This window comes from Micromys minutus (genome assembly GCF_963924665.1).
Source record: "Micromys minutus genome assembly, chromosome: 2".
Lineage (NCBI taxonomy): Eukaryota > Metazoa > Chordata > Mammalia > Rodentia > Muridae > Micromys > Micromys minutus.
Window position 1 is genome coordinate 30138991 of NC_137971.1, and position 24118 is coordinate 30163108.

General features: G+C 38.3%; 1 protein-coding gene across 2 annotated transcripts in view; it reads right to left on the reverse strand.

Moving 5' to 3' along the window:
- The window catches only part of RIC1 (RIC1 homolog, RAB6A GEF complex partner 1), a 79745-nt gene that overhangs the window by 12490 nt on the left and 43137 nt on the right, over positions 1–24118 (reverse strand). The window contains exons 5-17 of one of the 2 annotated variants that reach the window (XM_080911996.1): positions 23471–23613; positions 23249–23382; positions 21061–21152; positions 19606–19694; positions 15635–15779; positions 14768–14816; positions 12857–13006; positions 10924–11127; positions 6384–6422; positions 6004–6114; positions 4844–4933; positions 3788–3948; positions 2617–2755 (exon numbers count right to left, since the gene is read on the reverse strand). In XM_080911996.1, the coding sequence (XP_080768122.1) occupies positions 2617–2755; positions 3788–3948; positions 4844–4933; positions 6004–6114; positions 6384–6422; positions 10924–11127; positions 12857–13006; positions 14768–14816; positions 15635–15779; positions 19606–19694; positions 21061–21152; positions 23249–23382; positions 23471–23613 (1546 nt within the window). Of the gene's footprint in view, positions 1–2616; positions 2756–3787; positions 3949–4843; positions 4934–6003; positions 6115–6383; positions 6423–10923; positions 11128–12856; positions 13007–14767; positions 14817–15634; positions 15780–19605; positions 19695–21060; positions 21153–23248; positions 23386–23470; positions 23614–24118 lie in introns of both variants that reach the window. The other variant, XM_080911995.1, reaches the window with a different exon arrangement.

Sequence of the window (24118 nt, forward strand, 5' to 3'; positions counted from 1 at the left end):
AGACGCTATGCTACCTGTTCTCCGGTAGATAATTCAAACCTAAAATACATAGGCATTTTCCTTAAACTAAATGTTAATGGAACAATCTTTTAATTTTTCTCTCAGTTCATATTAAGTATTACAATGGTGCTTTTTAATAGCTGATTTTAGTGAGCATACAAATAAATTTAATGGCTTGTTTATGTAGCATAGCAGTATGGTGGTTTAGATAACACTGACCCACATGGGCTCCTGTATTTGAATGTTTGGTAAAGATTAGGAAGTGTGGCCTTAGAGAAGGTGAGTCACTGGGGGCAGGCTTTACGGCTTTAAAAGGTTCAAGCCATTCCCAGTGCGCTCACATGCTTGCTTGCATGCAGGTGCTTCTTTGGCTCGCTCTCTCCCTCTCCTTGTAGATGTACTCAAGATGTGAGCTCTCAGCAGCTTTCAATCCTCCACCATTACAGACTTGAGTACTGTCAGCCCAATTAAACTTTCTTTTATAAGTTGCCTTGACCAAGGTGCCTTATCACAGCAATGAAAAGAAACTAAGACAAGCAGTAATCACACCTTTTTTCATGATGCAGCTTATCAACACTGCACTGGGTGGTTCATTTATAGCTAACCTTTGGGTCTTCTTCCTTGTGGTATAATTAGACTATCTATTGTGAATTGATATTAAGGTGATACATGATTGGACAGGGAAGAGGTAGGAGGAGAAAAGGAAGAAAATTAGAAGAGGAAGAGAGAGATAGAGGAAAAAATCAAGATGGAGCCAGAGAAAGCAGACCTGGTTCCTGGTGGCTGTAACTGGCAATAGGTCAATTGGAATATTTTAAGGGATTTTATAGGTCTTTTATCTCATATAGAAGAGCAGTTTATATCTTTGTCCATCTGATATAATCTTATGGTATAGAGGGTTTGTGGATTGAGAGTGTAATATACAAACCTGTATGAAAAGCTATTGGGCCTTAGAGTCATGTTTGTGTTGGGCGATGGGGTAAAGAAACATGCCGGGGGAAGAGGCACCAGGGCGGGCAGAGTGAACCACCTGGGAAGGGAATCGTGTAGAGGGCAGCTTGCGGACCAAATGACAGAGTCCGTGTGCACAGCTGCACAGCAGAGCAGCATCCGCAGAGTGAGACTTCAGGGGCCGATAAAGAGTTAAGTATTTCTTATTTAATATTTACTGCAACATTCTATCTCTATAATTTTTGAGAATGGAAGATGATTTTAGACATAATTCTATTTAGACTCTATGTTTTTGGTAGGAAATCTTCATATGAACTTCCCATTATCCCACCTTAGGAAGCATGTATTTGTTTCATACAACACTGACATTCTGGTGACTAAGGCTTCATTGTGATTACATTGTCTCATGTAATAACAATCACTGCTGAATCAGTTATTTTCTTGGGACAAAAAATGACTCTGAAATTTTCACTTTTTAAAAATCTTGTAGTGGGAATTGTGTGAAACAGAACTTTATTTTATCAACCCAGGCTAGCTGGTTACCATGACAGAGCTTACAGATGGAATGGGAGCTGCATCGTAAAGAAGAAAGCAATTTATTACATTCATAAAGGAGCCTAGAGCAGGGACTGAGCACCCAGGACGGCAGAGCTGGTGACGGGGCTGCTGACGCGCAGACGCACTACGGAGAAAGTGCAGGAGAGAAGAGAACAACACTGACTTATTCATATAGGCTGTTCCCAACCAGAATCCTATAAATGCAGTGTAATATGGCTCTCCAAATAAGTAGTTAAATTCTCCATAATTTTATGAAAATACTCGTTTAATGAAGTACCTAAATTAGAAGAAAAAGATGAATAGAACATGACAATCTACATATTATAGAATTTCCCTTTCACAACAGATCCCCAGGTACGTAAAGGTTGGAAACCGCCAGGGAGCTAAAGCAGCCTTGGGATAGAAAGTGATGGCAGCCCAGTGATCCCAGCCCCATAGTGTGCCTGTTATTCCACCATCAAATGTGGGATTTGCTCTCTCCCAACTGCCAGGTGTCCTCTGCACCCTGAGTTTTACTTCCTCCCACCACCTCTCCTTGCTGTAGGCCCCAACACTGCTCAACACAGGCAGCACAGCACCCTCTCCAGTACCTCTTCCTCATCACATTTGCTCCTGTGCCACTTTCCTCTGTACAGAACACACACTGGTTTGAAATAAATGTCCAAAGCTACCAATGTTACCCACAAGATTTCTCTTTTCTTAAACCCTTAGCTCTAGATACTTACTTTTAACCCTCTGGTTGCATCATGTTCTGTCTGTAAACCTTTGCATGACTGCCTGAATTTCTTCCTTTTTTGTTTAGAGCTCTCCTACTTCTGCTTCAGTTTATATACCAAATGGTATATAAAACTTTTCTGATTGATTTAACAAGACTTTTCCAAGTTTCTAGAATATGCCCTCAGAGTAGTCTCTACATGTGTACTTACTTGTTAACGTTGACCAGACACTGGTCTCTTTGGCTCGCCACTGAAGCTCAGCATCTTCATGCAAGGTGCATTACAGACACTTAGCATGGATTTGTTGAACAAATAAACACACACAAATACTGACCTAAGACACTAGCGACTGAAACGTAAGCGCCCACAAGCTCTGAGAATGCACGGGTACCTGCTGCGGCATTTTCAAGGTGATGCCGTTCTCTGTGCTCACTGATGTCAGTGTGACAGACACGACCAGGAAGGGATGAGGAATGTACCGTGACATGGAGACCTCCTGAAGAACCTGAACACTAGCTGTAGTATTCGAACTGTGAAAATAAACAAAGAGTTCATAGCTCAACAATATTCAGATTTGGTTTCCTTTGCAGTTGCTGTATTTCAGCACATTTATGTCTACACAACAAACCTGAATGTCTTCTCCCCATTGGCCTCTCCTCCCTAATATCCTTCCATTAGGATTATCAATGCTGGAGATGGAGAGATGACTCAAAGGCTAAGAGCACTGACTGCTCTTCCAGGGGTCTTAAGTTCAATTCCCAGCAACCACATGATGGCTCACAACCATGTGTAATGGAATCTGATGCCTTCTTCTGGTGTGTCTGAAGACAGCGATAGTGTACTCATACAAATAAATAAATAAATTTTAAAAGATTTTATAAGGTATAAGACAATGAAAGGCAGTAAAATGCTGGAAAATAGGAAAAACAAAACCACAACACAGAACATTCCCAAACCAGCAGTAGGAGAAAAGCTACTCAAATAGAAATACCTAGGGAACTGGGAGCTGGGGACAACTCTGTGGTTGTAAAATGACAAAAGTAAGTTTAACTACTGCAGTAGTAATGTTTTATTTTTTATTTCTACATTACTAACTTATCACAGTACTTCAGCATATATTTAATTCATGTACTTATTAAAAATATATACTTTTAAGAACAAAGAACAGCTCTCATGTGGCCTATATACTGCAAGTTGGCCAATGTTAACAATATAAGGTTCTGTGCTGCAGACTATTACATCCATGGCAGGAGGGATGAAGTGAGCTTTCTGAGGATAGTTCCTTAGCTTCCCACAAGTGCCTGGAGGGCAGGATAGTTATTAGCCACTAATTTTAAGTTGTGGAAAAACTATCTAAGACTTATCTCAATTAAAATCATAGCCTTGCTCCTCATAACACAGGGAGAAGAGCTTAGTCGTGCAGGTTCTTGTGCTTTTCCTATAGCTATGGCATAAATATTACCAAAACTCCTTATAATGAAACAAAATATGAAGATGAAAAAAGGGTTTTAGAAATCCTGATAAAGAGGAGTGAACAAGAGGCACCCCATGTTATAACTTACCTATCAGATCTTCTTTCAATACTGTAAAGGCATATTGAACAGTCTGCTCTAAACACTACCACCATGTCCCGGAAGACACTAAGCAGTAATGTCTCCACTGGTGCTTTGGTGACATGAGCAAAGGCATTGTCCAGGTTTGATGTTCGTAGGTAGATTCTGAGCTGAAGAAGAAATTAAGAAGCACATAAAAATGAGATGATGACAAAGGGTGCTTAAGTTCTCAGTCAGGGTATCTTTATCTGCAGAGTCCCCAGCCCACTTTAGAGTCAAAAGAACTAACATTTTAGCAAAAAGAAGAATGCTTATATTTTGGCAAGCTAACTCTTAATAGATAATCAAAGATCAAGTGATCAAAAGTGATGAAATATTATAAGAGCACGGTTCAGATCTATGTACTCAAACCCGACTGAGACCGCCACTTCCTCAAAGCCACCATAGAAGTCAAAAAATTAATAACCAATAATATGAAGTTATTCTTAGGACTGGAGAGATGGCTCAGCAGTTAAGAGCACTCACTGCTCTTCCAGAGGTCCTGAGTTCAATTCTCAGCAACCACATGGTGGCTCACAACCATCTGTAATGGGATCTGACGCCCTCTTCTGGTGTGTCTGAGGACAGCTACAGTGTACTCATATAAATAAAATAAATAATATTTTAAAAAAGAAGTTATTCTTGTGTTCTTTTTACTTTTAATGTTTTATTATCAGTCTTTAGAGATTATTTTCTATCTAAAAGGTTATCCTTTTTAGGTTTATTTACTTCTGAGACAGGGTTAATATTTAGCTCAGAATGGAATAGTTCAGAATAGCTGAACTCACAATCCTCCTGTCTCAGCTTTTTGGGTACTATAATATAAATGGGTATCTTACAAACTCAATTTGTCACTTTAAAAAAACAACAGGAAGAACCTAACAGAAATTCTATTATTGAAATATGCTAACTTTTTGGAACAAAATGCTTTGTAGAGTTTTTAATGGCTTATTGTCTACTAAAATTAAATCATGCTTAGATCCAAAATTAAAACTCTATTATTTCTGAGAGAAAAAAAAAAGTTACCTCCTCTTGGCGGTCACTTAAGTTGTAACATGCAAGGACCATAAAGTCCTCCCACCAGGCTAAGCCACCAGTCACAATCATATTTTGCTCCTTAAAAGAAAAATTTAAGATGCACTTACTTTAATTATATTACCCAAACTTTCAACAAATATAACACTCTTAGAAAGCTCAAATTATTTCTGCATTATTGTCTCTTGCCTAAATTTTTCTCCAGGACTTTTATTAACAATGTACCATATCTTGTCTTTAAAAGAATAAATATGCCTAAAAGAAACAGCTGTGTTATTCAAAATATCTCAATACTATATACCATCATTGATCTGACATATAAAACAGCTTGATTTAAGTTCCGGCTTTATTCTTCAGCAGATGAGTGCATGAATCCTAATCTTTTGGCAAATGAGAGTATTAGTGTCCCAACTGGACACCTACTTTAATTTTCTTCATTCCTTCCCATCTGACTCTCATAGGATCTAATTCATGCTCCCTCTGACCCTCCGTCCTCCCCATCCCACCCCCTCCTGTTACCCAGATGCGCATATCACACATTATGATCTCTTAGTTTTGTGGACATTACATAACTCAGTCTCAAAGATAATATTAAACCCTAAGCTAAGTAATTATTGCTACTAGTCCTTTTTCCCAGGGTTTGAGGTCTGGAATCTTCTTTTGATGGCTTATTCTTTGAGGTGGCATCTCTCAAAGCTACTGGCTGATATGCTAGCTTCTCCAGGCTGCTTGCTCCATGGATGCCTCATTTCTCCCTTCCAAGAATGGCATTCCCAGTGACTTGCCATTTTCACAGAGCATCTAAGTGGCTTCTGGGATCTGAGCTCAGGATCCTTTGCTTTTATATAAAATACCTTAATGGCTGAGCCATCTCCCAGCACTGGTCAATCAATGCTCTTAACAAGAATGAAAAGCCAATTATCTCAATGCAAGATCCTCTATCAAATATCAAGTATTTTATCAAAAGGGGCTTATTATCAAATGTCAGTTTCTTTTCCCATTTCTCTTTTCCTCAAGCACCTGTGAATACAGCAAGTGCTTTACAGTTGAGTTATATCTCCAGCCTCATTATCACTTTCTTCCTTTTTCTTTTTTATGCTTTGTATCTTGAAATTTATTTTCCTTAAAAAAAAGAAAAGAAAAAGACTAACCTGAGTAATATTTCCAAAAAGTTTCCATTTCTTGGTGAGTAAAGAATAATGCGCAAACCCAAACTTGCCAGCCACAGCGATATTTTGTCCAAGTTTATCAATAGCTGAAAACTGTTTTAAAAAAAAATTAAAACCTTTTTCCTGGATATGATATAAAGTACTTAATAAAATATAAGGTGAAGAAACTACTAATACATGGTTGCTCAGTGATTTAATTACAAAATGCAATACTAAAAGCCCAAATATTGATAGTTGACAAAACTACGGAGCAGAATCCACTAGTAATGCACAGTAGACCAAGCATTGTATTTCTGTTATGAATCCACAATGGCTCATCTCCTGAAATGATGACTAAAATACAAACAAAAACAACAACTCACCCGAATAGGCCAATTGCTTTCTAGATAGGTGCTGGAAATCTATAGAAAATAACATATCAGTTTGGTAAGACTTATGAAATATATTTCAAATTAAAGCATTAACTTAGCACACAAGATGACTTAGCTTCCTGCACAATTTTTAAAGTACCAAGTAGTAGCTTTAGTAACCGAGCCCTTGGAATTCAGCATGAACTAATGTTTACATGTCCTATCTTAATCCTTCAAGGTTTTAAGACCCACACTTCCCCACCACAGCATTGCTGTTTCTAATATTAAACCCAATATAAACTGACAAAGAAGCTGTGATGGTGGCCACCAGCTGCAGCCAACAGCTTCTGTCTGCTGATGCAGACAATCCCCAAATAAATGGCAGCTTCAGCAAGCGTTTTGAATTATAATGAAAATCTTTATTGTTTTTATACTGTTAAGATAAAAGAGCAGTGCATATAAAATCAATCAGTGTAAAAGCAAACAAAAATTTTGTTGCTTGAGAATGGAAACTGGCTTATTTCTTTACCCTGTTCCTTGAGACGCACCCACAGACCTGCATGAGTATGCTTTGACTGTTAGTTTTCTATTTGGCTGTCCAACTTTACTGACCCATAAGAGCCCTTAACATTACACAGACATAGGTCTTCACCCTAAGCATCAGTGTAAACACAGTCCCTGTGGTATCTAGCTTACACCCTTGTTCATGGTGTCAATTTATCGGTGATATAAAACTTTGAAAATAGAGGAAACTGGGTTATTAATGTGGAATAAGTTTTAGCTCTATACACTCCTAGTCTATTAATTAGTTTTCAGGAGCAGTTGGAGGAAGCAGAGTCTGAATTAATAGAAAAACAGAGTAATTGAAGAGTCTTCTGTTCCTGGAATAAGAAAAAATTCAATTTATTCAAATTTATTTTAATTTGACTAATGAAAACTAGATGTACAGAAAAGAAACCCAGATCAGAAAACCATGTAAAGTGTAAGCAGATCTAATAAAGCTGCATAAAGACAAAAAGAGAATCAAGTAAAATCAATAAATCCAAAGCATTTGCATTCTAATAAAATTAACTCCAAAAGGGCTAAGCTGCAGCTATTCGGTCTGCCAGCTTGAAAGCACAAGGGAGTTAGCAGCTTCAGGAAAAAAGAATGTAACGGTGTACTAGGATAAGTACTTTTACCCCATTGCCACTGGATAAAATAATAAAATTCAAACAATCCTACCTTCCCCAAACTTTAATGATTCACTAAATCTTACAAAACATGATGTGTGAGCTAGCATGTCCCTGAAAAATGGATTCCAACATAAAGGTTCAGTAAGAGCTTATCAAATTATCATACTCTAATGTATACTCTAATGTATATCCTTACAAAAGCCAAACAAAACAACCCCCCCAAACCCAACCTATTTTTTTAACCTTCAAAAGTCTATGAAATACTACAAATTATAAATGATGTATCTTCAAAACCCAAACATGAGTTAAAATAATAGGCTTTTTAATTTTGTCTGAATATTTTATTACTAGACCAAAGTATACATTTTCCCCTAGGGTCACCTTCTTTGATGTATGTGTCATCTGAACTTTGTACTATATACTTAATGCTGTGTGTGGAAATGGTGCCAAGAAAGAGGGAACTAATGAAGAATGGAGAAACTTGGCCATAAAGGTTTATATAACTGGGGCCCAGGCATCATGCCACATCACTGGGAAACAGCTGGGCACAGAAAAGTCTTCCCTTCTTAAGAGGGTCTGCCAGTCTCTTCAATGGAAACTAACTCCCCCCCACCCCCAGTGAAACACTGTCTCCAGACTAGACTAATTTCATTTAACTAGTGAGACTAAAGGTCTTGCCCCAGCAGATTTGATTCGATCTTTGCCAAATACCTGATAAAAGTAGAGGGATGGGAGAAAAACAGCCTTCAAAATTTACTACTGAGCTCCCTAGTAAAGTGCCTGGTATTTAACTCCTACAGTTTGTAACAGATATTCTTTCCAGGGAGTTAGAACCAGGCTAAGTATAAAGTCAGTATCGTTAGAGTACTAAATAAAGACCTTATAGAAACCAATGTCCACACTATATAAAACACAGAACCCATCAAAGGACACAGCCACAAACTAAAATGCTTTTGATTTCTAATCTCACCTTGTGTCCCAATGTGTTACTTTCTAAATTTGTAATTAAGAAAACTAAATTTAAAAAATAAACTGAGAAAGCTACCATTTATATAACTGGCTAATAACTTTGCTTCTAACAAATATGTATGCATCCAGTTTGGCTAGGGACACATAACCACCAAACCTTCTAATCCGGAAGGCAAGTTGTTTAAAACAGAAGGGCCGAACAAACAAAATAAACCGACCGCAGTCTTCCAGATGATGGGCAGAAAGCACAGCAGCATTAGCGAAGCTCACTGGATGAACTCTATATAATATGGTAAGCACACAGAGCAGAAACCACAGAACCAAATCAACTTAATGGAGACTGTGGTCTTACCCTACACGAGAGGTAAGAGGGACGGGGAATGAATCCATGCCCTCATCTTTCTCCAGAGAGTGCTCATGATTGACAAGGAAGCTTACAAGGTAAAGCTTTGACACTGCATGGCCAGTGTGCCCAGAAAGACGACTGTCACTCTGCGTTCAGTCCCCAGGCTCCAGTGTTAGCCAGCAAAGAGCAGGCAGACTAGTTAGAAACAAAAACAAACTACAAGGGCAAATTCTAAGCTTTAGTACAAGGTCAATAGTAAGTTATGTGATTCAATATTAATAATTAGATTTTAAAGTACACTGGGTTCTTTACTTCAGTGTAGACTGTTTTGAGGCTACGTGAGCCAAGTACCCCCCGTGATGCTAGATGAGTCACAGGAACTTCCTCACACAGAGCTTGTTGTGATTTCTATGAAATTTGAAATTAAAATTCTATTTCAATGTAACTGTCTTAGGCAGACAGCTGTGGCATTTTTAATTTGTATTTTTATTAATTTTTAATTTTATTTCTGATTAGGCAGAATAAAGTTTTGGCATTTTTATTTATGTGAACCACTTGTTTAACCTAATGGTAAATAAGTTAACCATTTAACAAATATTTTACCAAAACGATTTTAACTTTATTTAAAACTAAAAGAGCAGAGATGGATAAAGAATTGAAGAGACCTAGGTCAATCCACACTTAAAATCTTCATCTGGGCCATGAGTACAGTTAGCTATCAGACAGATGCCTGCTGCTACTACAGTCCTAAAATCAGTGCTCTGTGCTTGTTTAGTGGACGCTTCATAGACAGCTAAGGATCACTGAATGTTTGAGCTGGAAGGAAATTCAAGTTTGTTATTGCCTGATGGATGTTTTAGTTCCAGACCTACCTTCTTTGATCCTCTGCTCTACTTGGCTCTCTGGTAACACAGACCTGGCTAGGCAGAACTGGCATTGATTCTAGGTCAGTGTAGAATGAATAGTTCAAAGTATGGGAAAATGAAAATAGCAGAGAAATGGCTATAGGAGAGAAGGGAGCAGTGGAAAATTTTAGTAAAGGAAGTAGCTGATGCAGTTTTATCTTTAAAAATGTTACTAACTACAAAATGGTATGTACATAGTTTGATTCCACGAGGTTACTGATGTATGTTAAACACATTTTTTCAGTGCATACTACAAGTCAACGTAGGAGCTGTTCCTCCTTTAACCCTCACATAATGACTTTTCTGTCTTTCATTTTCCTTACTCAAAATCAACTGAAAACAACATGAGTGCTGAAGCAAACTCATAAGATATAAGCAGAGAGTAGTGAAGGAATTATGGAACTAGAAACCGATTAAAAGAAGCTAGTGTGGTAGTGTACATGTATGGTCCCACCATTTGGGGCCAATTACACAAGACTCTCGAAAGGAAAGGAATCAAAAGGAAAAAAAATAAACAAAATAAATTGACTAAAAGAAATTAATCAAGAGCAGGCTCTGCCACTTGGTACCAGAAGGAGAAAGAAAATATTTAGAACTTTGAAACTATGCATACAAATTTCTTACAAGAAATTTCAATTTACTTACTATACCAAATTAATCTTAATTGGCACAAAAATTCAGAATTGATCCATTTCAAATGTCAAAGTTGCCAAATGAACCTGCTAATATAAACGTGGTATCAGGATGAATCCATAATTTGGAAAAGCATTATATTGTAGTAAAATTGTGAGCAATAAATTTCTCAGTGCTCCGAGGTTTGCAGTTTGGGTCAGGTGTAAGAGATTAACTGCTGAAACTATGACGTCAGCTGTACGGAGGTGCCAGTCAAGCCAGCCATGCAGTGGATATACTTTGGGCTGTGCAAGTCCACTGTGCTAGATTAGGTAAAACAGAGGTTCAAAGTAAAGTTATCTTCACTGAGGGAAAAAGAAATAAACTTCTAAAATATACTCTATCAAATGGAAAGAAAAAAAAGGCAAGAAAAAAAAAAAAAAAACAAAGCATTGAGAGAGATATAGCAATGAAAATAATTAGAAGCTGGGTCCAAGTGACATTCTAATAAGTGAGTCAATAGCAGTCAGTAAATGAACACCTACCTGTACAACGTGCCAATGCCGATGTCCAAGTAAAGTGCTTAACCCCGGAGACTCTAGACCTCCATCTGCAAACGGACTCTTCTCAGGCCTGGGCATGTGCTCAGCACGTGCGGAAGAGTACTTCGGACTCTGAGTCTGGGAAGTTTCTCCACAGTTCAAGTATAAGCGATCTTCTCCCTGAAGCAACACCTGTTCTTGGTTACTCTAAATGTAGAAAAAGGGCAAAAAGGAAAACAAATAAAAATACTCGAATTAGGTAGGGACCATTGAGTAGCACGTTTTAGTTTTATTACTAAATAAGTACCATAAATCAATATTGATTTTTTCACATGACAGAATCTATGTAAGATTCTCAAGATGAGAAGATTCTTATTCAAAACACACAGTGGTATCTTTTCCCATTCAGTCCAAAATAAATCAAGGGTGTTTTATATATACTTTTTGTATACGTGTGTGTGTGTGTGTATGTGTGTGTGTGTGTGTGTGTGTGTGGTTGAAGTCAGGTCTTTTCCTTAACAGTTCTTTACCTTATACATTGAAGCAAGATCTCTTGCTGAACCAGGAGACTTACCCTGGCCTGGGTAGACTAGTTAGCTTGCTCTGGAATTCCCCATCCCTACCCACTTCCTGCTGGAATTACAGATGGCTGCAATACCCACCCAGCTTTTACGTGGGTTCTGGGGATTCAAAATCCAGTCCTCACCCACCCACTGAGCCATCTCCCCAGTCCCAGAAGGGGGTTTTAAAATGATCTGGAATGGGGAAGGGCAGGAATATACTCTTTACTTTTCTGTGGATCCTTACTATAGTATAGACTTCTGAGATCCGAATTATTTTCACATTAATTTTCAATGTATTGTAAAATTTGAATAACCTGTTATACCACATATTGTTAAAAAGCCATCGATGATACGGAGAGATATGTACCATATATAGCATACATCTGCAGCACATTAAAATACACAATCACTGAATCCTCTGGCTTCAGCCTCCCAGGTGTGTAGTATTACAAGCATGTGCCATTATGCCCTGGCCTCAGAATTTTTGTTCTCTCTGCATATATGTGTGTGCGCACGTTTGTGCATTCGTGTCTGAGAGTATGTGAAGTGAAGGTCAGCCTCCATCCCTCTCCACCTTGTGTTTTGAGACAGGGTACAGGGCTTGCTCAATCTTGTTTCCGCCTTACCAGAGCTGAGTTATAGCCATACCCTAACTGATGCACCTTTACCTCAGGTTTCAAGTCTGTGAAGCAAGTACTTTACTGACTAAACCATCCCCAACCACCTAGACATAAAGACACTGTAGCTGTCTTCAGACACACCAAAGGAGGCATCAGATCCCATCACAGATGGTTGTGAGCCACCATGTGATTGCTGGGAATTGAACTCAGGACCTCTGGAAGAGCAGTCAGTGCTCTTAACTGCTGAGCCATCTCTCCAGCCCCTAACCTAATAATATTTCTAAGAAGCATCTAAATAGAACATGCTTTGGAAAATCTTGCTCAGATAAAGTCTAAATTAGTCATGTTATCTTACATGTGAATATGGCTTCTTTCAAATTGCTTACAGCATTATTTTTTGTAAAAGAATAAAACACTAAACACAAATAACTCCGCCCCGCCCCCCAAAAAAAAACTGAAACAAGTCCAAAACATGTTCAGAAATAGAACTTTGGCATAAACTTGATAGAATATCTGAATCTAGGGGAGGAGGGATAGAATTGGGGTAATGAGATAATATCTGAAATGTAAATGCAGCGAATATCCAATAAAAAAAAAGAAATATTTGAATCACAAAAAATACACAAGGAAAGTATAGTTAACATTTTAGAAATATATTCAAATCTGCTGGACACAGAAAATGGTCTAAAATTCTGCCAAAAGAGGTATTAATACCAAAACAAACAAAAAAGTCCCGTAATTTTAATTACTTACCATACAAGGGTTAACAGTGAGTACACTCTTGATAAACTGAAATAGTAAAATGCTGGGCTGTTTTACTGTAGTGAGGTCAGTCTCAATTTGAGTGTGCTGAGAACCAAATCCACTGATTACCCACAAGTGATAGCCTTCTGCACCCCAGCTCTTGAAGGAAAAGAAAAAAAAGTCAAAGCAACACAAAGTTATTTTGATTTCTTTCATAACCCCAGTTAAATACTGAAAACAGTCAATATATGCAATAACCCAGGGCACAGTTCTTGTCTTCTGAATGCTGAGCAACCATGACAAACACAGAGACAAGAACCACATCCCGGGGAAGACAGCTGGCTCGGCAAGACAAAGTGTGTGAGTCTGAGTCTGATCCCCAGACCCATGGAATGACGGATGTCCTCCGGCATCCACATGAAAGCCTGTCTCTCTCTCCCTCTCTCTCTCTCCCTCTCCCTCTCCCTCTCTCTCTCTCTCACACACACACATACACACATACACATACACACACCATCTACACAGACACACAAAATAATTATTTTTAAAAACCCAGAATCAATGATTCTTGTCATCTAGTACATCTTAACTATCGCCAGAGGACACTGCCGTCATATACCGTCTACTTAGAACAGTAAAACACTATATAATGTTCTGAACTTCAAAATCAGGATTACAATCCTAAGAATCCTTCTGTAACATCTCAATTTAATTTAACTGGTTCTCAAGCTCTGGCTCTGACTCAAGCTTAGTGAGCAAGTGTCTACAGCAGATGCAACCTTTGCATACAGCAGAGAGCCCTGGGTTGTCCAAGGCTGTGACACAATGTTTTCATTCCAGCTCGACCTTGTTACACTCACTGTATTGGCCAAGGTATCTTGTTACTCTAGATAGAGCTTCCTTCAGCTGAGAATGTACAGTAAAAGATAGAAATATATTTCTCTAAGCTCAATCAGTATTAACATTTTGTAACTAGGTTCCACCATACAATTTTTGAAGTTAGTAATTTTTAATATGTAAGCACGGTTAATAAACTGCTGCCAGCTGTTTAAAGCTAAGTAACTGCTGGATGCTGAAGGCACACACACCTTTGATTCCAGCATTGGGGGACAGAGGCAGTCTGAGGCCAGCCCGCTCACTCTACAGAGTGAGTTTCAGGACAGGCAACGCTACACAGAAAAACCCTGTATTGAAAAACCAAAAAGAAAAATAAAGGGGAAAAAAAGCTAAATAATTATTTATTTCATGTGTGTGTTTATGTGTGAACTTGTGAGTGCACAGGTACACATGGAAACAAGATGACACCCTGATCTATTGCCCGATCTTGATTCTTTGAGATAGGGCCTCTCTGAACCTGGAGCTAACTAACTGCTTGGATCTTTAGTTGGTGTTTGAAATACTAACTTAGTGAACCTAATTATAATGGTTAATACATGCAATTTAAAAGCACTGTCTAGTAGTTACAGAAATATTATTACACTTAAAAACTCGTGTGTGTGTGTGTGTGTGTGTGTGTGTGTGTGTGTGTGTGTGTGTGTGTGGTGTGTGAGAGGTATGTGGGGGTTGAACAACTGTGTTTGTGTGTGTATGGAAGCCAGAAGAGGTCATTCCTCAGAGTCATCTACCCTATTTTTTTTTTAAAGGCAAAGTCATTTCAAAGCTAAAGGTGAGAGGATTATTAGGTCAAGGCTAGCCTGACCTATATACTTTGAGGCCAGCCTTGGTTACACAGCAAGAAACCCCATCTTACATATGCAAGTAAATAAATTTTACCAAAAATGAACTACAAGGGAAAATATCCACTGAGACAAAACTGCTCTCTGATTTTGTGAGATCGATGTGAGGGAAAAGAAAAGACCCTGAGGTTTATAGGGAGTAGAGGTTATAAGCTGCACCTGTGTTTAAACAGAAAGTACTCACCATGGAGTTGATCTTAAGGGGATCTTTTTTGGTACCATCTGACCTGTAACTAAAACACAACAGAAACTTGTCTTCCAATGGTGTATAATATACATACCACTTAGCTTCAGTTAAAAAAAAATCAAATTGATTTTTTTAAAGCAAAAATACATCAATAGTATACAAATCTGAAACACTTATGCATTATTACCTATTTTTATTTTAAAGCAGCACTTTTTGGTTCAGTTTTTCATAGTGCTATTTTTGAGACAGGGTCTTATTTTGTAGCCCAAGCTAGCCTTAACATGAGGTCATATACATAACTGGGCTCATAAAAAGAAGTGTATTTCCCCAGTGTTTGGGGTCAGTAAGTACATTTTTACCAAATCAACTGTCAGTTTTAGGAGGGTCAATGTTTGGAGAATCAATATATTCTCAATAGAGTAATTCTGAGCTTTACAAAGTGTTTTGGTGTGAGGTCATGTTACGTGAGATATACCAAACTCAGACAGACAGAACATCCCATGTCTCCTATGCAGAATCCATACACAGGTCATGACACTCGGAGGGCACTATGAGAGAAGTGACTCCTGGAAGAAGACACAAGGACGAGAGAGAGTGGGGCTGAGGAACGACAGATGAAACACTGCACGTTCACTGTGTGTGCAGTCTAGATTTACATACAAATGCATGTGGCATGAAGGGAGAGGCTATTGCTCTAACGTTTGCTACTATTTTGTACATTAGTAATAAATTTTAAGAGTAAAATAGTTTGTTTATTATAAATAAAGGTAGCTCTGTGACCTGAATTTCTGAATATATGAGTTGTCAGGGAAACAATGGGTTATTTATCCAAAGTTCCTCTTTCCCTTTTCTTTTTTCACTCACGCAAAGTCTCCTCCGAGTGTACAAATCAGCTGGGCTCCAAACACACTCCACAGAGAAAGACCTCCATATTCCCAGGTTACAATTACAGCACTATTGTCAGGAGACCACTTCATCAATTTAACAGCTCCTGTTTTGTTCCAGATGTCTGTGAAAAGATAGTGACAAGGGTTAAAAAGATTGTTCAGAAATACTTAGTACTTCTTACAAACCATATATCCAAATTTGAACAGGTAGAACAGCACAGACTTCTTGAATTCTAAGTAGAATGAACCTTGTCTGTGGAGGGTACTGCAAAATAAGGCCACCGTCAACCTTAGCCTGAACACCCCAGGAAGCAGGTGAATTATGGGAAGTGAAGGCTGGCTTTGCCATGATTAGCTTGAATAACTACCATTGTGTAATCCTCAAAGCTTTTTGTTTTGTATGAACCAGCTTCATTAGGATAAAGTTGCAGCAAACATTGTAGTGAATGTGATAAAAATGAATGCTGGGAGCAAATATCTGTCTCCATAGCATATCAGCGGATATCCTACATGATTTTTCACACTGAAACCATGATGCTGAATGTCTCAGAATACTGGGGAAAAGTACTTTCCCTCTGAATTTATCTGTCAAACTCTGAGAATCTTTATTGTTACTGGTAACTCACACAGCATGTGAGTGTCAGGAGATAAAGTTCAGAGCTTGCCCACACCTAGAAATCTAGTAAGGATAGAGGTGATGCCAAGATTGTAACAGCTGCATCCATGGTAGATAAGAGAGAAAGTGGCATGTACGTGAGGGGGCAATGTTCCATGTTTCATCCAATACACAGAACACAAACAAAAAAGTCCCATGGTAGTCCTCAGTCACACATGATTTATAATTTGTGTAATTAATGCAGTTTTTAAAAAACAAAACAAAAATACCACTTATACAGAGAATACAATGTAAAAGGTTCTAATAGTAACCCAAGTGATCTTATAATGCAACACTAGTCCTAAAGCATTCACAAACTTAAATGTCAAGAAACATCAGCTCTTAGTTAAAAATGCTAAAATATATAAATAAACAAATTCCAAAAAGCGAGTCAAAGCAGAGGCAGACTCAAAGTCTCTGGATATTAGGTTAGTGTAGACACAGCACAAAACAACTATGCTTCTTATAGCTGAAGAAACAAAAGGGCTGTCCAGATGCTCTGGTGGGGAAAAGTGCTTGTTAAGGCAAGTCCAAGGACCTGAGCTTATTCCCTAGAACCAACTCTCCAAAGCTGGCTTCTGCCCTGACAAGCATGCTGTGACACGTCTTCCTTCCCTCCTCAGTCATAAAGGAAAGAAGAGAAAAGCTGGGTGATGGCTCAGACATAAATTTGGTTCACAGAGCCCACCTAAAAGCCAGGCATGGTGCCACGTGCCTTCCATTCCAGTAATGGGGAGCCAGAGACAAGAAGACCTCTGGGGTTTGCAGTCTAGCTGACCTGGGCAAGCTCCAGATTCTGTGAGGAATCCTGTCTCAAAAACTAAGTTAGAAAGTACCTGAGGAAGAATGTGATGTCAACCTCTGGCCTGAACATACATATAACACACACATGAGTAGACTATGATGAAGAACAGAATGTACACAGGCCAGATAAAATGACTAGACTATAAAAATAAAAACAGAAATAACTGAAAGAAAAATGAGTAATTCTAGAGACAGACATCAAAAATAATAAATAAACAAGTAAATAAATTATAGAATTCAGTCTAGAGAAAATTTTAAGATTTGAAGTCACAATAAGAAATGTAGAAAAAGAGCTGGCTCAGTGGTTAAGAGCACTGACTGCTCTTCCAGAGGTCCTGAGTTCAATTCCCAGCAACCACATGGTGGCTCACAGCCATCTGTAATGGGATCCGATGCCCTCTTCTGGTGTGTCTTAAGGCCACAACACTGTACTTACATAAAACAAACAAATAAATTTTTACTCCAAAAAAATGTAAGAAAAAATTCAGCAAGTGTCTAATTAGCATTCCAAAAAAAAAAAAAAAAAAAAAAAGGGCTTTGAGAAAGACAATATTGACTGAAGAAATTTCCAGTATCATCTTCACACCCCGCAAGCCTCACTCTCCAGCAGTACTAAGAAACAACAAAAGCCATGATAGGCAAGCACTTTTCCAACTGAACAATACCCTCAACCAGGGAAAATCAATTTAAAACCAGACATGTGGATGGTTATTTCCAATCCAGTAAGTGTGTCCACTCCATTAGCATAAAATGTTTAAAAATGAGATTAAATATTATTCTATTTATGGGCACTTTAAAAAATGCTACTAAATTACTAGGACAAAAATATTAAGTAGGTTAGCCCCAATAACTTGCCAAACAAAACCTTAGGCATGCATGACTTACATAACAATCACAGGGACAGTAAACATAAAGCAAGCAGGATAGGGATTTGGTAGTTCTTAATCTGTCACGTACACTGAGACACTGCTAGAGACAGAACCCAATTCTGATGCCATCCTCCTCCTCGTCCAAAATCACTTCCAAGGTTTTCTTGAAGCCTAACATAGCTACAAGACATACCTATGACCCATTAGAACTAGAAAGTTGGAGTAGATAGAGCTAACTCTAGGAGACCTTCTTCTTTCCCACTTTAAATACAATGATCCCACTCGTCTTGATTACTTCCTTCTTCATGCAAATGTAAGAAAGTAAAGGTTGGGACTCAGGCTATTTTATGATCATGAGGCAAAGGTCAAATAAAGGTTAATGAGAGCTTACTTTTGTATTTCTTGCTATTTCAGAAAACAGATACTATAGTCAGAGTACATACTTTTTCTGTTAGTTTTAGTCAAAAGCATTTCCACTGACACCAAGTGTAGATTCAGTCCTGTGGCTAGCACAGATTCATTAGGGTTCATCAGGAGTGTCCGGCTTTGTTTATTACCATGCACTAGCATTTAGAACACTGTCTAACATGCAGTTGGTACTCAGTGAGGATTTGAGAAAATAAACTGAAATCAGGTAAAGATTGCAGAGAGGTTTAGACAAGGAGACTAGAGGCTAAAACTAAGCCAAGTGAGGACCGGAAAGAGACAAGGAATGAAAGGCTATTCCAGGGTTTCTTTAGGCCAGATTCTTATCTTATCACATATTTCTTAACAATGTTTACTTAGCGAATACATTATTTAATTGAAAGTTACCAGTACAACAGCCCCCCCCCACCTATCGGTGGTTTCATTTTTCATGCTTAATAATTACCCGATTAATTGTGGCCTGAAAGTATTAAATGGAAAAATTCAAGAAGCAAAAACTTCCAAATTCAGTTCCACACACTGTTTCAGTAGAACAGAGCTTGTGTTCACATATCCCTTATTTTTCTTAATGGCCACAAAGCACAGCCAGGTGCTGGCAGTTCAGATACGTAAAAGAGAACATGGAAAAGCTGTTATAACTGCAAAGGTGAAGGGTCTTAATGAAAGAAAACACCTGTATGCTGACTTTGCTAAGAACAAGTCTTTTCATGTGGGAGGCTGGCACAGGACAACTGCTCATAATTTCAAGGCCAACCTGGGCTACACAGAGAGTTTCAGACTGCCTGGGCTAACGTGTGAAACATTCTTTTTATATGAAACTTAGCAAAAAGTTTTGCTGTCACAACCCAGATTACAAAAATTTTGACTCTAGTGTGTAATAAATGCGCTATTTTAAAATAGAAAAGGCATTAAACCTGTGGGTTTAAGATACAAGCAGAAAACAGACCGACTGTCAGGACATTAGCCTATATGAAGACCTTAGGAAGCCCTCCCACCCCCCAACATCAGTTATTCTTACATATATGGGTGTTTTGCCTGCACGTGTGTCTATGGACCACGTTCATGACTAGTGCCTGTAGAATTTGTGCCAGGAGACAACATTTTTCTCCTAGAACTGGAATTACAGATAGTTGTGAGCTGCCGTGTGTGTCCTCTGGAGGGCAGCTTAGTTGGAATCTAGCCTCCCGGACTCACCAGGATACTGCTTTGCTGTAAGCTCTAGTCTGTGAGACAGCAGCATGGCTCCAGTCGTGTTGTCTATTGTATAAACTTGCACAGAGCCACTGTGAAAACAAACAATACTTTAGTGAAAAATGACCAAAATGAACACAAAAGACACTAGCATGGGAATCTATGTTCTAGTGAAGGTGCACAAAGTAGAAAACCATTTTGTGAGTAATTAGTCATCTTACTAGCCTGAACAAATGCATAGCCCAAGTCTGGCCATTTCCTTTCTAAATATTCTAGAAATTCCTAACATTTCCCAGGAAACACATACATTGTTCCCTCTACTGTATAAAATTACAGAACAGTGGAAGCAAGCTGAGCACACAGCAGCAGAGGAAGGAAAGCGCTGGTATACTCACAGTGTCATACCTATAACCTTGGAAGAAAGAACTTTAGCAATATGCAATAGCCTAGGCAACAAACGTATGTGTTCACATATAGGCACCTTCCTCTTCTGCTTGTTTTAAGAGACAAACTTAATAGGGAACACAGAAAAAATATACTCATGACCACACATTTTTTTAAATCTAAATAAAATATACACAAATGAAATCAAGAATATAAAATTTACCATCCCCCCTTTTCTGCCCCCCTCCCTCTTTAAAGGGATTTACTAAGACTGGTCCAGACTTTACTAGGTAACCCAGGCTATAACCGATCTCCTCAAATTCACAATCCTATGCCTCAGCCTTTGGAAGGCTAGGATTATAAACATACATCATAATGTTCACATTTCAATTTTATTTTAAAACTCTCCATTACATGAGTTACAGCAAAAACTAAATGAACAAAAAAATCAAAAAAACATCCCACCAAAAAAAAAAAAAAAAAAAAAAAAACCAAAGCAACTGATTTTACATGTGAGCTTTATGAATATTCATTAATTAAATAAAATTACATACTCGTGTAAGGTCCTTGGCACACAAGCATAAGGACCTACCTGAGTTCAATTCCCAGAACACTCATGAAAAGGTAGGCCCAGTGTTGTACGCTGTACTCAGTGCTGGGGGGATGGAGAAGGTGGATCTCTGGGGCTAGCTGCCCAGTCTAGTCTAACTAGTGAGCTCCAGGCAAGTGAGAGACACTGTGTCAAAGGGAAGATGGTGTTTCTGAAGGTGTCCTCCTCAGATATCTTAAGGAATTAACAATAAATACTGATGTCTTAAAGGATTAACAGTAAAGACCCTAAATTTTAATGTATTTATTCTTTATTATTGGTATCTCAACTTTCTACAGTTGAAACATCTCACTTTTACAAATTCAAATGCTCAGCATCTAAAATCTGTTCTTTACCTTTGTTTCAAAATAATAAAACACCTTTATATCTTATCTTAGGATGGATGATAATTATGACAAGCACAGTCAAGCACCTATGTTTGCTAAGGTATCTTAAGGTTAACTTAGAAATCATTTGGCAGTTACCTTGCACAACCAAAGGCCATCAGTCGGTATTTGTTATTTACCGCAACACAAGTACCATCAATAACATCTTGTGGCCAAACTCCATGAAGTTGCTACATTAAGAAAAAGAGTTAAAGCTTAAAAAGTGTTTCCTTAAACTTATTGTAGATCTAGTAATTATCATTCAAAACAGATTCAGTTTAACAAGGTATCATTTGGTTTTGCCTGCATAAGAAATCTCTCACAAAAACTAACATCTAAATGGTTTCCCATCAAGAAGCATAGAAACAGTAAAGACAAAGGAGATATGGAAAGCATTTGCATTAGAAACTGAGAAACAGTAAAAAGAGCTTAGAAATAGAAAACAGCAAGCTCACTCCACTGCTGGGTACACAAAACACCTGGGAATCTGGGGCGGGAGTCTCTGAAAGAATGGTAGAGTTGGGTCAAGGTCTACTTAGAAAGATTTGGTTCCTTGCTGAGCACATTCCTAATATGAGCAGCCAACAGAGACCAACTTCCACTCCAACAAAAAGCTAAGCATTTTGCTTTGAGTGAACACTACAAAAAGACTAAGATTGTACCTTTAAACCTTCTAGTTTTTAAGTCTTCCAAAGCTCAGGATATTGGGGTAGTCAGGTCCATGTACCCTCTGGAAGGGACTATAGGACTCTTAATAAGGAACATTGGAAACAAAAAAGGGGAGAGGGAGAAAAAGGAGTAGAGTAAGAGAAGCGAGGAGGGAAGGAACCAAAGGATAGACAAGACTCCTTAAATAAATAACTAGCCAACAATCTACCAAAACAGAAAATAGTAATTTTATTTTGGATGTCTGCACAACAGCAAAATCTACATATTTGCTATCTAACAACAACAACAACAACAACAAAGCAATAGCTATTAAAAGATATATAATTAAAAGAAGAAATAGAAGAGACTTCTTAAGATGATGAAAAAGATTATGATGAAGTAAACCCAGAAAATACATCTTGGTTAAAGGCCTATCACAAGCTACCAATCTGTCTAGAGCAGGATAAAAAGCTCTAACAAAAAAATTCTTAAAGAAGATTAAACAAATATCAATGATTTAAGAATGGAGAAAATAAGGCAACTGACAGTCAGTTTGGGGTTAAGAGGTAAGCTCAGAAAGAATATGCTGTCTTAGTCAGGGTTTCTATTCCTGCACAAAACATCATGACCAAGAAGCAAGTTGGGGAGAAAAAGTGTTTATTCAGCTTACACTTCCACATCGCTGTTCATCACCAGAGGAAGTCAGGACTGAAGCAGATCAGGAAGCAGGAGCTGATGCAGAGGCCATGGAGGGATGTGACTTACTGGCTTGCTCAGCCTGCTTTCTTATAGAATCCAGGTCTACCAGCCCAGGGATGGCACCACCCACAATGGGCTGGGCCTTCCCCCCTTGATCACTAGTTGAGTAAATGCCTTACAGCTGGATCTCATGGAGGCATTTCCTCAAAGAGGCTCCTTTCTCTGTGATAACTCCAGCTTGTGTCAAGTTGACACAAAACCAGCCAGCTAATGCAGGGCTAGGTGACAACTCATTGGGTAAAGAGTTTGCTCTGCAAGCATCAGGACCTGAGTTTGACCCCAGAACCCATGTAAAAGGCCACATTTGGTGTTATGTACTGGTAAGGACAGGCTGGTCTCTAAAACTAGCTGGCCAGCTAGTTAGTCTACTTCAAGCTCTAGACCAATGAGAGATCCTGTTTCTAAAATCAAGGTTGACAGTGACTGAGGAATGATAGCCTACGCTGTCCTCAGATTTGCGCGCATACACACACACACACACACACACACACACACAAACACACACACACACACACACAGGCTAACTAAACACCAAGAACCAAACAATTATTTTATTTACTAGTGGAAATAAAAATCTTTAGAAAAGAAAAAACTAGTCATTGGCATATTATATAGTTTGGTATTAGCAAAATTTACATGCTAATATATAAACAATGAATAAAAATCTCATTAAAATAATAACCTTATTGAAAAAATTATGAATGTTTTGGGGTTGGAGAAGATTGAAGCAAATAATCATTTTCCACAGGATAAAGTCACTAACCCTACAACTGTCTATATAGTTTAAATAACTATATTTTAACTAAGAGAACATAGAATTTAAAAATGAAGCAAAATTAATATATGTAAAATAAAATAATTAAAAATGTACAATCCATACCTCTGCAGTAAATCTACTCGATACTGGTGTGATAAATCCAACTTTACCATCATTAAACACAACAGCAAACCCATCAAGTGTAGCACAGTATTCCATATCTTTAATGTGCACATCTGCAAAGCCAAGGAATGAACCTACTGATGAAAAACACATTAAGTAGAGTGGGGTTAGAATAAGCTATGACTTCATATGCGCCCAGATTAAACAACCGGCACTACTCACCTCTAGATGACTGAAGGTCCACTGAGAACGGCACTGTACAAAGATTGATGGCTTTTCTTCCGTTTGTCATTCCTTCCCAATGAACAAGATGAAGAAGGCCATCGGAAGTTGCAACAAGGAGATCCTCCAGCACAGACTGCAAACTGGAGGGAAGCAAGCAACTTAAGTCAATTACCTTGCAGACAGCATGCTGGACAGCAATGAGTAAACATCATGGCTCCCACAACTGCTTCTGCAAGCCAGCTATTGTGTGCACACCTTTAATTCAGCACTCAGGTGGCAGAGAGAGAAAGCATCAGTAAACTCTTTTAAGTCAGCCTGGTTTACACACTCTAAGTTCCAGGCTGATCAGGAATTAGACAGTGAGACTCTGACCCCTAAAACAAAACAAGAACAAAACAGAAATGACAGGAGGAAAAGGCTTAGCACCACCATATCTTTACATGAGCACTACTTGTCTATGACTTTAGTATAATTTAATTGAGGCAACAAATTAAAGACAAATGGGGTGTTGGTGTGGTGTGAGTGAAGAAGACAAAGAGGAAAAGATGTAATGATCCAGAAGATGACAAACTGCAACCACAGAAAGTGTAACCGTCCCCTACCACTGTTTTAAAGTTTTCAAAAATAGAAACTCTTTACCTGTAC